Source organism: Macaca nemestrina, chromosome 2, assembly GCF_043159975.1.
Source record: "Macaca nemestrina isolate mMacNem1 chromosome 2, mMacNem.hap1, whole genome shotgun sequence".
Lineage (NCBI taxonomy): Eukaryota > Metazoa > Chordata > Mammalia > Primates > Cercopithecidae > Macaca > Macaca nemestrina.
Genome location: NC_092126.1, coordinates 53,170,275 through 53,188,329, shown reverse-complemented (window position 1 = coordinate 53,188,329; position 18,055 = coordinate 53,170,275). Strand labels below are relative to the sequence as shown.

The 18,055-nt window shown below is 37.6% G+C and overlaps 1 protein-coding gene across 2 annotated transcripts in view; it reads right to left on the bottom strand.

Moving 5' to 3' along the window:
* The window catches only part of LOC105463683 (eukaryotic translation initiation factor 2A), a 34,632-nt gene that overhangs the window by 2,646 nt on the left and 13,931 nt on the right, over positions 1–18,055 (bottom strand). For both annotated transcript variants that reach the window (XM_071091097.1, XM_071091098.1), the window contains 7 exons: positions 17,594–17,693; positions 16,821–16,903; positions 13,437–13,510; positions 13,160–13,304; positions 12,912–13,028; positions 8,355–8,926; positions 4,778–4,891 (listed from right to left, as the gene is read on the bottom strand). In XM_071091097.1, coding sequence (XP_070947198.1) covers positions 4,778–4,891; positions 8,355–8,926; positions 12,912–13,028; positions 13,160–13,304; positions 13,437–13,510; positions 16,821–16,903; positions 17,594–17,693 — 1,205 coding nt within the window. The remainder of the gene's footprint in view (positions 1–4,777; positions 4,892–8,354; positions 8,927–12,911; positions 13,029–13,159; positions 13,305–13,436; positions 13,511–16,820; positions 16,904–17,593; positions 17,694–18,055) is intronic.

The following is an 18,055-nucleotide window of genomic DNA, read 5'->3' as shown; positions in this document are numbered from 1 at the left end:
TATGAAATACAGAAACTAAATATGTGATTTTATCCACATTTTATATAAAAAATCTGAATTAAAGGTCTCATGAAGTATGCTACATACTCCCATATTAGAAATAAAATGACCTTATCAGAGTAAACTAGGGGGTTTCTATACCAGCAAACAAGCATTCCAAACTTTTGGATATTCTGAGATGTGCCAGCAGATAGATGGTCTGAATATATGAGAGGGCTTTTCTATTTAACGTGTTTCAAGTTTCACTCTTACAAGGCTCTCTCCAAAACTATAAAGAATATGTATGATCAAGTATATGTAATGGATTATGCTACAAGAATAAGAATCCTACAGATGTTAATTCATAATCAGATCAATTCAGCTCTGCAACAAAGTACCACAAAACTTTTTTCCCCTTAAAGGGATGCTATATTGCTTCCAATATGATCAAACCTCTGATAACTTTTCTTGTCCCTCCTTACTGATTCTGAATCACTTTTATTTCTGCTAAGATGCTCTATACTCTTGCCCCTGGCCTTTGTGTACGTCTCCCTTCACCATGGTTTCAGTAACTAAGGGTCAACTGCAGCCCAAAAATATTACATGGAAAATGCCAGGAATAAACCATTCATCAGTTTTAAGCTGTGTGATGAAATCTCTTAGCATCCAGCCTAGGACAAGAATCATTCTTTTATCCAGTGTATCCACAGTGTATTCGCCCCCCCACCTATTTTTCACTAGTAGCTGTCTTTGTTATCAGATTGACTGTCACAGTATCAACAGTACTTGTGTTTAAGTAACCCTTACTTTACTTAATAATGGTCCCAAAGTGCAGGGTAGTGATGCCGGCAATTCGGATACGCCAAAGAGAAGCTGTAAAGTGCTCCTTTAAGTGAAAAGGTGAAAGTTCTTAATAAGGAATAAAAAATATTGTATGCTGATTTGCTAAGATTTACAGTAAGAATAAACCTATCCATGAACTTGGGAAGAAGAAAAAAGAAATTAGTGCTAGTTTTGCAGTTGCACCTTGAACTCTCTATCTTCTCTATCTTCTCTTTCTCTATCTTCTCTATCTTCTCTTTCTCTATCTTCTCTATCTTCTCTTTCTCTATCTTTGGCTACTTACTTCAGAGTCAGGACTAAGAAGGCCTGGATAAGGTGAGATTCTGTCAGGGGCCATTTAGCTTTGTTCCATCACACAGCCATAACTTTTACTAACTTCAGCCAGTCGTCCCCAAAATACATACTGAATAGTTTATCTTGCAAGTTGAAAACCTTTGCTATTACTGGAAAAACAACTCAAAAAGCAACTCTGCAATGAGGGATTACCGGTATCACCTTTGGTATCATCTTTAGTAAAAAAACGTGTGTAGGTGCTTGATGACTGTATTGGCTCTTTTAAAAAAAAAAACTGACAGTTTGTATAAACTTGTAACTGAGAGTTATAAATTTATAACTGATCAGCCCAGGTGATCATACTATTTTTTTTTTTTTTTGGAACGAAGTTTCGCTCTTGTTGCCAGGCTGGAGTGCAGTGGCACAATCTCGGCTCACTGCAACCTCTGCCTCCCGGGTTCAAGCGATTCTCCTGCCCCAGCTTCCTGAGTAGCTGGGATTACAGGCGTCCGCCACCACACCCAGCTAATTTTTGTATATTTAGTATACAAAATATACACCATGTTGAGCAGGCTGGTCTTGAACTTCTGACCTCAGGTGATCCACCCGCCTCGGCCTCCCAAAGTGCTGGGATTACAGGCGTGAGCCACCATGCCCGACGGTGATCACACTATTATCATGAGCTATAAAGAGTTACACATTTATAACTGAGAGTTATAATCATTATTTTTAATAATCATAATTTCATGTTAATGTGAAATATTAAATAATTTATATTATAAAACATAAATATAATTTGTATATATTATTTATATAATTAATATAATTTAGTATATTAATGGTTGTTATAATTATTAATAATTATAATCATGTCATTATGTAATTATTTATATAATAATTATAAAGGAATCTTTGTTCAGTATCACCAGTGGTCATATTAAAAATATCTTTTGATAAAGTGGAAGAAACTTTGCTTATAAAAATAGAATTCTAAGTTGAGTGGGTTTCAGAGAGGCCCTAAAACTCAAAGGGCATCTTAGTTATCAAGTTGTAAGGATACTACTACTGTGTTGTAATATCCAGGGCCAGTAGAGGTCCCTACTTGTACTGATGAAGGGACAAGACTTGCTTTTATACAAATCTAATATCAAATGCATGAAACAGATCGTTTTTACTTGGAATAACCTAAAGCTGACCAATTAAGATACTTCTGGGGATGAAATATATTAACTACAAATGAGCAGAATGGTTTTTCTAAAAGTCCAGATTTTAGCAGAATATGGTTGCATAAGACAATTCTACACCTTAAAATAGTAACTGCCTCCCAAAACACATAACTAGCCTAGACCTGTCAAAATTCAAGAATTATCAGCAAGACTGTACTGGTGATATAGCAATCAGCTGTTAAAAATCTGCTCTTTCGGCCGGGCGCGGTGGCTCAAGCCTGTAATCCCAGCACTTTGGGAGGCCGAGACGGGCGGATCACGAGGTCAGGAGATCGAGACCATCCTGGCTAACATGGTGAAACCCCGTCTCTACTAAAAAATACAAAAAAAACTAGCCGGGCGAGGTGGCGGGCGCCTCTAGTCCCAGCTACTCGGGAGGCTGAGGCACGAGAATGGCGTAAACCCGGGAGGCGGAGCTTGCAGTGAGCTGAGATCCGGCCACTGCACTCCAGCCTGGGAGACAGAGCGAAACTCCGCCTCAAAAAAAAAAAAAAAAAAAAAAAAAAAAAAAAAATCTGCTCTTTCTAGGATGGCCACAGTGGCTCACGCCTGTAATCCAAGCACTTCGGGAGGCCGAGGTGGATGGACCGCTTGAGCTCAGGAGTTTGAGACTACAGCAACATGGCAAAACTCGGTCTCAAAAAAAACCCCAAAACAAAACAAAACCAAAAAAACCTACCCCCATTTCCAGCCTGAAAAACATAGCGAAAACCTGTCTTTACAAAAATGAAAAAATTAGTTGGGAATGGTGGTGTACATGTATAGTCCTAGTTACTTGGGAAGCTGAGGCAGGATTACTTGAGCTAAGGGTTTGGGGTTGCAGTGAGCCGTGATCATGCCTCTGCACTCCAGCCTGGATAACAAAGTGAGACAGAGAGTGTCTTGAAAAAAAACAAAAACAAAAAAACCAAAAACCCTACCCCACTGCTACCATCTGACATATTGGTGTTTCCCCAAAATTCATAGTTTGGGACCTAATACCCAATATGATAGTATTAAAAGGTGGGGCATTTGGAAAATGATTAAGTCATGAGGAGTAGCTTTATAAAAGAGACCAGCGAGAGCTCCACTGCCCCTTCCACCATGGGAGGACACACAGAAAGAAGGTGCCATCTATGAGGAACGGGTTCTCACCAGATACCAAATCTGCCAGCACCCCAGCTTCTAGAACTGTGAGCAATAAATTTGTTTATAAATTACCCAGTCTAAGGTAGCAGCCTGAATGGATTGAGATATGTACTCTGCCTGAATTGCAAAAATGTGATCACCATAACTTCACTAACCAGACATCCCCAGCCCAGCTGATCACATTGTCACCATGAGCTATACAATATCACAATTTGCAATTATTTATACTGGTGTGGCTTTTCAACTACATTAAATAAAAAATATTCTGGAAATATCCCATTATTTGGGTACTTCTGGTATTTTGATTCCCAGTTAAATAATTTCATATAGTACTATAATACTGAGTGCCCAAATGGCTTTCTAGTCATGTAATTTCCAGCTTCTCTTAGTAAATATATGCTTCAAGGAAAACAAACTACACCACTTTACACAAGTGCCACCAAAAGGGTCTACAGCAAATAACATGCTACATAATACTATTAGTGTCCGAGGTTATGATGTCAGGTTCCATTTCTTTTGTTACCCATAATATAGACAGGATTACTTAGAAATTCATAGGCAAACACAAACAAAAGATATTCTGCCTATTTAAGTCTAACTACAACTACATTTTATAATGTAAGAGCCAAGGTTTTTTGTGTTTTCTTTTTTCGAGTCATGGTCTTGCTCTGTTATTCAGGCTGGAGTGGTACAATCACAGCTCACTGCAGCCTCAACCTCCCAAGCTCAAGTGATCCTACCATCTCAGCTTCCCAAGTAGCTGGGACTATGGGGTACATGCCATCATGCCCAGCAAAAAATTTTTCGTAGAGACAGGGGTCTCACTATGTTGCCCAGGCTGGTCTTGAACTCCTGGGCTCAAGCAATTCTCCCACGTTGGCCTCCCAAAATGCTGGGTTACAGGCATGAGCCACCACACTTGGCCACAGTCAAGTATTTAGGACCACAATTCTTTAAATTTTAAGGCTTAGCGCTAACTTAACTGCCTTTTTTTTTTTTGGAGATGGAGTCTTGCTCTGTCGCCCAGGCTGGAAGGCTAGATTGCAGTGACACGATCACTGGTCACTGCAACCTCCACCTCCCAGGTTCAAGCAATTCTCCTGCCTCAGCCTCCTGAGTAGCTGAGATTATAAGCCATGCCAAACTAATTTTTGAATTTTTAGTAGAGACAGGGTTTCACCACGTTGGCCAGTCTGGTCTTGAACTCCTAACCTCAAATGATCCACCCGCCTCAGCCTCCCAAAGTGCTGGGATTACAAGCGTGAGCGACTGCTCCAGGCCATAACTATTTGTTTGTTTTGTTATGAGGAAATCAGTGCCCCAAATACCTGCTTTGCGGCTTTCTTAGCTTCATGCTTCCTTTGATTTTTAAGAGCTGTTTTTGATAATGGCTTATCATTTCCTGATTGTGATTTCATATTCTGAGGTGGTTCCTCTTCATGCTATGGAAAATATAAAATAATTTTGAAATGGAGTCCATGTTGTAAACACCTACAACAACAAATTACACACTTCTGCTAATATAGGATAAACTTATTTTATCAAATTTAGGATCATTAGCAAAGATTATTTCAAAACTCATTGGTAGTGGCACACTCCAACTGTCAGGATGGATTTAATCAGGATCTTCGTATTAGTTGCTATATCTTTCAGTCATATCAGAGCTTGCAAAATTCACTTTAGTTTTGTTCAAACAACAGAATTTTTCTTAGCACTACTACAGACACATGAGTCTTATGAAAACTAGATACCAACAACAGCTTCTTCTGAGGCCTTTTTGGTTCTAACTACTGTCAACAGAAATCTAGTTGCCTCGCTTATTTTCTTCACACAAAGAATTACTTGCTAGATCTTTACTTGTAAAATCAGAGATTAGAAGATTAAAAATAAAAGCAAATGGAAAACCAAGAATAGATTATAAGAAAATAAGTGAAATAGAAAGGAATAATTAACTAGATAATTATAAATCTGGGACTGACACAATGAAGAGGCCAAAAAAAAAAAAAAGTACATGGTTTGTCAGATTACACAATGAAGATAATAATTTCCAACATCAGATATTTATGTAACCATGTAACAACTATATTCCACAATAGAAAATATAGTGAATTATAGGTTCAATGTATCTCCAGAATAGTTTTAGACAACATACAGTACAAGTGATGGCACTACAACTCCCTATCAGATTCATGTACTTACTGATTTCTATCTGTGTTGCTATTATTTTAATGTTAACTCTTAGACTCTATCATAACTCAGCATATCAAAAGTATCAGCTCTCCATGAAGTTTCATGAGTACTAGGTCTCAGATCTGCATTTTATTTATAAGTCCTATGTGGAAATGAGCAGAGCTCAAACACTTAAGATGCCGAATAATAAATAAGAAACCATAGAGTGACCTTATCTTAGCAATTCCATCAACTATTTCAGGTCATCAAAGTTCTGGGCATGTTCATATTCTACTTGAAACAAACTGAATATTATGAGAACCCACATTTGTAGAACAGCAGACACATTTAGAGTGCAAGGCTTTTTCATTTCATGTTTACCCATGTTGCATAAAATGCTACTTAAGTTATATAATATTTGCTGAACATTTGTTTTATACATAATATGAAAATCCTTTCAATAGCGGGCTCTTCTGTAGTAGTTTGCTTTGGCTAAAAAGTTTCTGCTCAGGAGAACTTTGATTAAAAATGATGCAAGAAGAAAAGGTAAGTTACAAGTCTCTTCCACACTTACGAGCATCATGTAAGCCACTGAGAGCCTTTCACTTGAGACGAAAAAGTCCACACAACTACTATAAATCATGAGTTTTTTCTGGTTTTGGTACTATGTGCTCATTATGCATAATTTCATTCTTATTAATAAACTTTGTTTATTCAGTTATATCAGTTATTATGGGACTGTTTTTGATGAACACATTTTAATTTCTCAGCTCAATGCAACCTCCTCCTCCAGAGCTCAAGTGATTTTCCCACCTCAACCTCCCCGAGTTGCTGGGACCACAGGCAGACACCACCATGCCCAACTATTTTTAAAAAATTTTTAGTAGTGATGGGGCCTCGCCATGTTGCCCTGGCTGGTCTCAAACTCCTAAGCTTAGGTGATCCATCCGCCTCAGTCTCCCAAAGTGCTGAGATTACAGATGGAAACCCCTGCGCCAGACCAACAAACACACTTTAAAAGGTGAAGGTTTTTTGGAAAGCTAATAAATATTCTTTAAGTATAATTTATATATAAATTTGTACTTATAAAATTTTTTTTTCTGCGGGGGAATAACCCAACACCTTTTTTCCACTGCTGTGTAACCCTCCTCCTTTGTAAAGTTATCTACCACGCTGTCTTTGTTTCTAGTAATTTCTTGACAGTATTTTCTTTGTAATTTAGCTCATTTCTGGAATTAGATACATGTAAAAATGTCTAATTACTGGGCATATAGCTACTTCAACTAAAATGATTTGACAGGACCACACAATCATCGTGCCACATAAAAAAGCAACAATTTAGTAGAAATCTTGAATGTTAAAAAAAAATCCCGGCCGGGTACAGTGGCTCATGCCTGTAATTCCAGCACTTTGGGAGGCCAACGTGGGTGGATCACCTAAGGTTGGGAGTTCCAGACCAGCATGGCCAACAGGGCAAAACCCCGTCTCTACTAAAAATAAAATTAGCTGGACATGGTGGCAGGCACCTGTAATCCCAGCTACTCAAAAGGCTGTGGCAGGGGAACTGCTTGAACCCGGGAAGCAGAGGTTGCAGTGAGCAGAGATAGTGCCACCGCACTCCAGCCTAGGTGACAGAGTGAGACTCTGTCTCAAAAACAAAACAAACAAACAAAAATCCTGATTTTAAGCTCTTACCTAATTTCATCACCATTTCCAAAGTATTATTTTCTGTATCAATTTCTCCCCCTCACCAAAATAAACCTACTAGTTTTATGGATCAAAGAATTGTGCCATCATGCACAGATAAAGAAAGCAGGATGGGTTGGAGTTACTTTTGTTTTTATCTGAGGTAAGGAAAATTCCAATACAGAAATAGGACAAATCCAAAGTCTACTATATATTTTCTTTTTAAATCTAAATAAATATGATAAATACAAATACCATGTGTTGTTTTTATATAATTTTACATAAATAAAACAATACTGTTTAAACAGTAAACTTTTTTTTTTTTTTTTTTTTTTTTTTGAGACGGAGTCTGGCTCTGTTGCCCAGGCTGGAGTGCAGTGGCCGGATCTCAGCTCACTGCAAGCTCCGCCTCCTGGGTTTACGCCATTCTCCTGCCTCAGCCTCCCGAGTAGCTGGGACTACAGGCGCCCGACACATCGCCTGGCTAGTTTTTTTTTTTTTTTTGTATTTTTTAGTAGAGATGGGGTTTCACTGTGTTAGCCAGGATGGTCTCGATCTCCTGACCTCGTGATCCGCCCATCTCGGCCTCCCAAAGTGCTGGGATTACAGGCTTGAGCCACCGCGCCCGGCCGAAATAGTAAACATTTCGATGGAAATTAAGAAGTTTCAGACCACTGATACATTTTGTCCAGTCCAAGAGAAAGGTGGTGGTGGTTGTTTGTGAGACGGAGTCTCGCTCTGTTGCTCAGGCTAGATGCAGTGCAGTGGTGTGATCTCGGTTCACAACCTCCGCCTCCAGGGTTCAAGCGATTCTCTTGCCTCAGCTTCCTGAGGAGCTGGGAGTACAGGCATGCGCCACTATGCCCAGCTAATTTTTGTTATTTTTAGTAGAGACGGGGTTTCAACATGTTGGCCAGTCTGGTCTTAAACTCCTGACCTCAAGTGATCCTCCCACCTCGGCCTCCCAAAGTGCCGGCATTACAGATGTGAACCACCACTCCTAGCCCAAAATAAAACTTTTTTCTATAAAAGTAGTAAAACTTTACTTACCAATTTGGAATTGGTGATTGGTTTATTTCTTAAAGCTGGGGGTCTATAAGCTGTTGCAACTTTAGGTTCCTCACTGGGTACTTCACTTGGAACTGCTTGGTAAGTTATTGTTTTTGCTGGAAATACTCCATCCAAAAATGGCTGCCAAGAAACCTGCCATAATTCTGCATTTGATGGCACATCGTACTTGTGCAAGATAGAGCCAGTATAATGCCAAATTTTGTATCCATTATTAACCCGTAACCTGGGAGCACATGTAGCTGTTAAAATATGCTCACCATCTGGGCACCAAGCAAAATATGTAGAATCAGAAGCCACTGGTTTAGAAATAAGTTTGTAGTTTTTCACATCCCACACTTCCATTTGTCCTCTCAGATTTCCAAATCCAGCTAATACTAATATATGTCCATGAGGGCTATAGTAGGCTGCATTACGAGGACCAGTTCCAAAGTCAAATACAGGATCACATCTCAAGTTGAAAATTGTCGCTTTGGCAGGCATAAAACCATATACAGCACAAAACTCAGTAGAACTAGAATTCCAAACTACATCATAAATAGGGCCATTTTTTGCTAGAAAAAGAATATAAAGCCCAAATTAGCAATAAAGAACTATATAAATATTTGTTAGCAAAAGTTACCATCATATAGTACTCACGAACACATCAAACAGATAAAAAAATTTCAAGGAATGTTAACATTAAAATACTCTTATATTATATACTAGGGCGATTAATGTATAATCATAAATTTATATTTAAGAACCCCTACTGAATCTTAATGTCTTTTAAACATTTTGGTAATATGGCCTTATAGTAATAGTTACTATTAATAAACATTTTTTTTGGAAAGGGTAATACGTGCAGACGGTAATCAAAATACAAACTATTTTATTTATTTATTTATTTATAGAAATGGGATCTTACTTTGTGGCCCAGGCTGGAGTGCAGTGGCATGATCAAAGCTCACTGCTGCCTCGACTTCCTGGGCTCAAGGGATCCTCCTGCCTTGGCATTCCAAAGTGCTAGGATTATAGGCATGAGCCACTGTGCCCTATATTTTTTAAAAAGGCACAAAAGGCCAGGTGCAGTGGCTCACGCCTATAATCCCAGGACTTTGGGAGGCCGAGGTGGGCAGATTACCTGAGGTCAAGAGTTTGAGACCAGCCTTGCCAACATGGTGAAACCCCATCATTACTAAAAGTAGAAAAATTAGTGGGGCATGGTGGCATGCACCTGTAATCCCAGCTACTCGGGAGGCTGAGGCAGGAGAAGCACTTGAACCTGGGAGGCAGAGGTTGCAGTGAGCCAAGATCGCGCCACTGCACTCCAGCCTCGGTGACAGAGCGAGACTCCATCTCAAAAAAAAAAAAAAAAAAAAAAAAAAAAAGCCACAAACACAGGTCACTTTACACAAAGGCAACCCTATGTTATATTTCTTGGATATCCTTTCAGAATTTTTTTTTGTTTTTGAGATGGAGTTTCACTCTCGTCACCCAGGCTGGAGTGCAGTGGCACGGTCTGGGCTCAACACAACCTCTGCCTCCCGGGTTCAAACGATTCTCCTGCCTCAGCCTCCTGAGTAGCTGGGATTATAGGCATGAGCTACCACGCAGGGCTAATTTTGTATTTTTAGCAGAGATGGGGTTTTACCATGTTGGTCAGGCTGGTTATGAACTCCCGACTTCAGGTGATCTACCTGCCTCAGCCTCCCAAAGTGCTGGGATTATAGGCAAGAGCCACTGTGCCTAGCCTCTATCAGCAGTTTTTGATGATGCAGGCTTCCCCCTCACTATACTTCAACCATACTGTGTAGTTTCATATTTTTATCTTCATCAGCCTATTAAGTGAAAATATCTATCTTGTTTTCATTTCTATTTTTTTAATTATAAGTTAAGCATCTTTTAATATAAGTAATTTTATTTCTTTTTCTAAGGGCTGATTTTTTTTCTTTTTTTTAAAGAGATGGTCGCATTCTGTCACCAAGGCTGGAGTACAGATGTGGGATCTTAGCTCGCTGCAGCCTCAAATTTCTGGGCTCACACAATCCTCCCACCTCAGGCTCCTAGATAGTTGGGATTATATGCATGAGCCACCACACTGGCTCTGAGGACTAATTTTTACTATCCTACGCCTATTTTATTTTTCTCCAATTATTGGTCTTTTACTTGGCTTACTTGATATATTAAGAACATTTACCCTTTCTCATAACACATCACTTGACTATTTAAAAAATATATTTTCCCCAAATTCTTGTTCATTTTGTTTAATTTATGGATGCTTTTCTTCTCTTACTGCAATAACCCATTATTCTTCTATGGTCAAATTCATCATTTTCCCCCTTAGTACTTCTGTCTTGTTTAAAAAGTCTTTTTCCACTCTTAAGATTAGAAAAAAAAAATTCTCCCATATATTCTTCTAGTTCCTCTGCAGTCTTATATATAAGTTTTTGACCCAACCAGAATTTATCTTGGTGAAGAAGATAACCTTTTGTTTCAAATGACTAGCCAGTTGTCCCAAACCATATATTAAATGATCAATATTTTCTCCTCCATTGATTCATTGATTCAAATGCTGACTTTATCATATATTAATGTCCACAAAAGTATGGATCTATTTCTGGACTCTGTTCTCTTCCACTGATTTATCAGTTTTACCAGTATATCCATATACCACAACCAAACTGTCTTAATTACAATTGCCTTACTTTTCTTTTTTGTGACGGAGTCTCGCTTTGTCACCAGGCTGGAATGCAGTGGCGCGATCTTGGCACACTGCAACTTCTGACTCCTGGGTTCAAGCAATTCTCATGCCTCAGCCTCCTGAGTAGCTAGGATTACAGGGACATGCCACCACACCCAACTAAATTTTGTCTTTTTAGTAGAAATGGGGTTTCACCATGTTAGCCAGGATGGTCTTGATCTCCTGACCTCATGATCCGCCCACCTCAGCCTCCCAAAGTGCTGGGTACATTTTAATATCTGGTAGTGTCAGAACTCCAGATAACTTCCCCTGCCCTGCTCTTCTTTTACACAAGTTTCCAAAATACTCTTGTGTGTTCATTTTTCAACACCAACCTTAGAGCCAGTTTATTTAGTTAAAAAAAAAAAAAATCAGTCAGCATTTAAATTTAGTTTTAGATTGATAGCAGAGAAATGACATCTTTATAAAAATAATTCTTCTTAGTAAAGGCCATAGTTTGTCTCTCTGAAGAGTTTTAAAGTTTTCTTCCCATTGGCCCTATATATTTGTTCTTATTATTTTTTTGCTATATATGGAATCTTATTTTTTTAAAGTAGCTGTTGGTTATAGTGTGACTTCGACTACATGAGCAGAGATGATTTTGTTTTCTTTCAAAACTGTATATATTCTACTTCTGCTGATTAGTTAGAGTGACTAGGTATTTCAGAATGTTATTAAAATAAAGTGAAAAGGGGAGCCATCCTTGTTTTTTCTTTGACTTCAATGGAAATACAGTTTTTTAAAAGGTAGATTACCCTACTTACATAAGTTCAATTCAAAACGAGAAAATTAGGAAGCTGTCAGTATTTTAAAACTATTATTTTAAAGTTTTAGTTCATTAAAACAACAGATGAAGTGGTAACATTCTTGGATATTATTATTTTGAGACGGGCTTTCACCTAGGCTTAAGTACAGTGACATGATCATAGCTCACTGCAGCCTTGAACTTCTGGGCTCAAGTGATCCTCCTGCCTCAGTCTCCTGAGGAGCTGGGACTACAGCCATATGCCACCATGCCTGGCTAAGTTTTTCTATTTTTTGTAGAGGCGGGGTCTCACTATGTTGATCAGGCTGGTCTTGAACTCCTGGGCTCAAATGATCTTCCCATCTCAGCCTCCCAAAATGTGTTGGAATTATAGGCATGAGCCACCATGCCTGGCCTCTTGGATATTACTAACAATTCTAAAGATAGTATTAAGCAATTTGCTGTCATAATTAGCTAAGTAAGCTCCAAAAGAGCTACTACAACGGAATTACCTCACTCAGGAAGTTTACTTCTAAAACGCTGGCATAACTCAAATAACTAATTGTATTCTGCCAAAATAAGGTATGTTTGAGGATGATTTTAAGTTTCTTAATTAAGAAGAATTTTATCTTGGCCGGGCGCGGTGGCTCAAGCCTGTAATCCCAGCACTTTGGGAGGCCGAGGCGGGTGGATCACGAGGTCAGGAGATCGAGACTATCCTGGCTAACATGGTGAAACCCGGTCTCTACTAAAAATACAAAAAACTAGCCGGGAGTGGTGGTGGGCGCCTGTAGTCTCAGCTACTTGGGAGGCTGAGGCGGGAAAGTGGCGTGAACCCGGGAGGCGGAGCTTGCAGTGAGCCGAGATCACGCCACTGCACTCCAGCCTGGGAGACACAGCGAGACTCCGTCTCAAAAAAAAAAAAAAAAAAAAAAGAAGAATTTTATCTTAAAGGTTATTAAGGTATTTGAATTCTATCTTTTGATCAAGAATTTAGATTATATCATCTTTATGGCATAGTATTTTTTACTACCATTGTTTCTAATCAAAGGAAGACTGCTGGAATACTCACGTAATTGCACTACAGCACTTTCGCCATTTGTTGCAATATAGTGCAGAGTTTGCTCTCCATAGTAGGAAGCTCCTGTCTTGTCAACATCTGTGCTAGCTATTACCAACACAGCAGTAGCTATAACAGTAAAAACTTTAATTAGATTTAAAACACAAATTACATGGGCATTGATTCTTCTGTTATAGGCACAGGAATATAGCCTAAATTAACAACTGGTAAACAAGAGGGATAAAATATACTTAGCATACCTTTTTTATTCCACAGCATTGTAACTTTATCTGCCTTAAAGAAACTTTTATTAGCTAAAGCTGCATGAGGTCCAGCAAAGTTGGGGTACTGATATAATCTAACAAATGAAGGTGCACCTTTACTTCCTGGAACATAGACAGCCACCTAAGATACACACATAAATCATTACTTAATTTTTTGAGAATAAAAACTGAGATGGACATGTTTTTACAGTCACAAAAAACTAGGAAAAGGTTTAAACACATAATATTCCACTTAAACAAAAACAGCAATTACCTTGTATGGTTGGGGTCCAGGTGATAATACAAAATCATTAATTTTTTGCAAATGCAATTTATTTGCAATTGTGTCTAAAAAAAAGAGTAAATTAAATCAGATTGATGAGAGAGGCTAAAAGGAACATGTTAAACTCTGAATACATTATAAAGGATTACTATAACTACACACTAATAGTACTCACTGTAGTCTCCTGCTGGTGACACACAGTAACACAGTGGAAAAAGCATGGGGTAGGAGCAAGACAAATGTAGGCTTCAATTTCTACTCAGTCATTTACTTGCAGTGTGAGCTCAGGCAAGTAATGCGATTATACCACCCAACTCTCAGTAATTGGTTTTAAGAGAACAGTGCCAGGCACATGGTAGGTATTTGATAAATGTCAGTTATCCTCTCTTCAATCGCTGAAATAAAGTGGTCTTAGAGCCTATTAGAAGGAAAAGATCAACCTTGGCCTGCTACTGCAGAATGTGGATATGGAAATTCTATAACTTAATGTGATAAATAGATGCATGATAACCATGATCACAACCATAGTAACAATGGCTGATATTAAAAGCAGTCCAAACCATGCTGCTATTAATAAAACTGCTACCCTAGTTAATTAGATCAAGAGCTACTATACTTTCTTTGTTTGATTTCAGAGATCAATGGCTTTTCAAACGCAGCGCACCAAACTGTCAAAGTGGTGATCCCTCTTCATTTGGCATGCTCACAAAGAGGCGAATCAGACAAGAAAGCAAGTTAACCCTGAAACAGCGAGGTGACAGTGCGCCTCAAACACAGGAAAATGAAAGGCATAATTATACTGATTGGATATTGCTCAAAATCAGCCTACATGCCATCTTTGGTATGTGTGAACAAAGTTACCAATTCCTATTCTAACTATGATATACTCAAAACTGTACAATCAGTAATGGGATGCTCTAAAGACAAAAATAACTGCAAACCCTTTTTAAAAAATTATTTTCAGCAATAGTGTCACTTTTTGGTATTAAGATTCTAAGAATACCCTGTGGATAATGTGGAACAAACCAAATGAACGCTTATGTGAATGTGATATTCTCAAATTATCATCCCTGGTATTCCAGAGAAACAAGATTCTTGGTGGTAACAAAAGGCAATACAAATAAGATAGAAGAAATTAAATAAAAACCTTGTAGTCTTTAATTTAAATAAAACTATAAGCATAAAACTTTAATTTTAAAAAAACTATGATTGTTACATTTTTTAAATAGAAAAAAATGCCTAGAAACAATGACCAATGCAACAGCTAATAAGAATCCCTAGAACCTAAATACAACTTTTTTTGCTAGACTCAGCCAATTTTTCAAGAAACCCCATTTCCTTTTAATGTTTCCTTTACTGAGATCAAGAGCTAATACTTTTATTTGTTCAATTTCAGAGATCAATAGCTATTCAAAAGTAGCACACCAAAAAGGAGATAGGGTTTCCTGAAAAATTAGCCAGTTCTAGGTGTAATGGTTAGAAATGTACAAATTAATCCTAGAATGACTTTTCTTACCATATAGCAAAGAAGTCACTAAAGACTAATTGGTCAATGATGAGACAATTTGCGCATCCATAAGAAAAATAACTACAATGGACTGAAACACATATATTTTCAATCCACATTAAGAATGGGACTAAAAAGTCCAGGCACGGTGGCTCATGCATGTAATCCCAGTACTTTGGGAGGTTCAGGCAGGTGGATCACCTGAGATCGGGAGTTCGAGACCAGTCTGACCAACATGGCGAAATCCCATCTCTACTAAAAATATAAAATTAGCTGGGCGTGGTGGCACATGCCTGTAATCTCAGCTATTCAGAAGGCTGAGGTAGGAGAATCGCTTGAACCTGGGAGGCAGAGGTTGCAGTGAGCCAAGATCGCACCTTTGCACTCTAGCCTGGGCAACAAGAGTGAAACTCCTTCTCAAACAAAACAAAACAAAACAAAACAAAAAAAGAATGGAACTAAAAAACAGCCTGGGCAACACAGTGAGATCCTGTTTCTACAAATAATCAAAAATTAGCCGGGCGTGGTGGTGCAAGCCTGTAGTCCCAGCTACTTGGGAGGCTGAGGCAGGAGAATTGCTTGAGCCCAGGAAGTCGAGGTTGCAGCAAGCCATCATTGCGCTCAGCTTGGACAAAAGAATGAGGCCCACTCTCAAAAAACAAGAATGGGGAAAAAGCTAATTGGTTACAATGAAGGTTGCTAGAGATAGAATACATTATATTAAAACTGATAAAAGCAAGAATATTGATCCTGCCTTTTCTATATAAATGCAGCACTAGGTAACCAAATAGTAGAAGGGGAAATTTTTCTTTATAGAGGCAGTACAGCTGAAAAATAAGGGAGGGAGAAAACACCAGAATATCAACAATTTGCAACCACTGATGAAATAATGCATCTAGGCATGAAACATTGTCAGCTAACCCTACAAAATTAAAGACAACCAGACATTATGTGCTTCTTGATAAAAGAAGTGAACATCACCTTATAATGTAGTCTTACCCTTACTCATTTAAAAAAGAACCTGAAGCTGACCAACTCTAGAGTTAACTGGCAATTTATAGGGGACAGACGAACATGTTAAATTATACCATGGGATACAAAAGCAAAATTCAAACTGTGGGAAAATACGCAAGACAAATAACCTTGTTTCTTAAACAATAAATTATGAATAAAAAAAAAAAAAAAAAAAAAAAACAGATGGTGTGGGAACTTATAGGACCAAAAGAAACATAAAAGATATATCAACCAACCACAATGTGCAGTACCTTATTTGGATCCTGAGTTTTAAAAAAATTGTAACATTTGCAAGTAGTAGAAATTTGAACACATATTTAATAATTTGTGATAATGGTTTTGTGGCTAAGTTTAAAAAATGAAAGGCCCCAATCTTTAGAAATCTACCCTGAAATATTTACAATTATATATTTAACAAGTATATAAAATTATACCATGTCTGGGATTTGCTTTCACTTAGTAAGAGAGATGGTAGCTGGAGAGATGCATGGATAAGACTGGCCATAAGCTGATGTTAGGACTAGGTGTCTGAAGTTTTATGTTTAAAATTCTACAGTATAAAATATCTAAAAAATTTGTGTCACAGAATTTCAATAGCAATTACTTTCAGGAAAAGATATTCAAATGTCTTAATAGCAATTATCAGATAATAACAAGTTATTGTAAAAGAAAACCTTTGTGTTATAGATTTTCACTGAATTCAGACTTATAAAAAATTATGAAAATGAATGTAATAGCAATTATTGATTAATAAATTAACAGTATTTAGGAAAACCCTATGGTGTCATAAAAGTTAATGAAAACTGTATACGATTACAGTAAGTAATAAAATTATGTCATATATCTTTCCATACTAAAATTGTTGTTTTCAAAGAAGTGAACTTCATTGTTAACATTGCGGGCACAAAGAGTTTCATCTTCTGACCAGGATGGACACCTATGTCAAAAAAAAAAAAAGTATAAAAAACATTCAGACGGAATGTAACATCACATTAACATGTTAAAGTAATTTATGATACTGGTTACTATTTAAGGAAAAACACTTATAAACACTTATAAATATGATATCAAGTCAGTTACTAATAGTTTTAGTCAATATATGTTAATAGAAAAGTCTGGGCACAGTGGCTCATACCTGTAATCCCAGCACTTTGGGAGGCCTAGGCGGGTGGATCACCTAAGGTCAGGAGTTCCAAGACCAGCCTGGACAAATGGTGAAACCCCGTTTCTACTAAAAATACAAAAATTAGCCTGGCATGGTGGCACGCGCCTGTAGTCCCAGCTACTTGGGAGGCTGAGGCCGGTGAAATCGCTTGAACCTAGGAGGTGGAGGTTGCAGTGAGCCAAGATCACGTCACTGCACTCCAGCCTGGGCGACAGAGCGAGCCTCCGTCTCAAAAAAAAAAAAAAAAAAAAAAAAAAGAAATATTGTTCCTTTCCACTTAATACTAAAGGAAAGAAAGATCAAGTTTTTGCTCTATTACATTCCTACATACAAAATCCTTAAAAATGTAGATTTTTGTCTGATAAGTTATTTTTTTAAATCAATATCAGGAAAACAAATATTATACAGTGATGACATTAAAAACACTATGTAAAAAATTAGTATTTTAAACCATTTATTTACCAATTTTGCGTTTTTTTCTGGATGAAAGATTTCAAACATGTCCCAGTTTTCACATCATAAAGTTGTAGGTTGGGTATCCCAGCTGTGCCATCTTTAGAAGCTGCAATAAATTTTTTTTTTTTCAGTAATTGCCTTGTAACATTTGTAAAAAGATTATTTTTCTTATTTATTAAGTTTGACATGGATTACTATCAAATGGGTTAAATCATGAAAGCTTGCCTCTGTGTTACCAAAAAAAAAAAAAAAAAAGGTTACATAAACCATTCATGATTCTACACTGATTCTCAGTATCTCTTTCATTCACTTGGAAAAATAAGATTCATTAGAGTTCATGCCTTTTGAAAGAACAAAAACTCAGGATGTTTGTAACCCAATGACCTATTATCATTTACTTATTCAACCATATCAACATTATTAGAAAATGTTTCTTAAAATAAGCCCTTATAACTATTTTATTACATG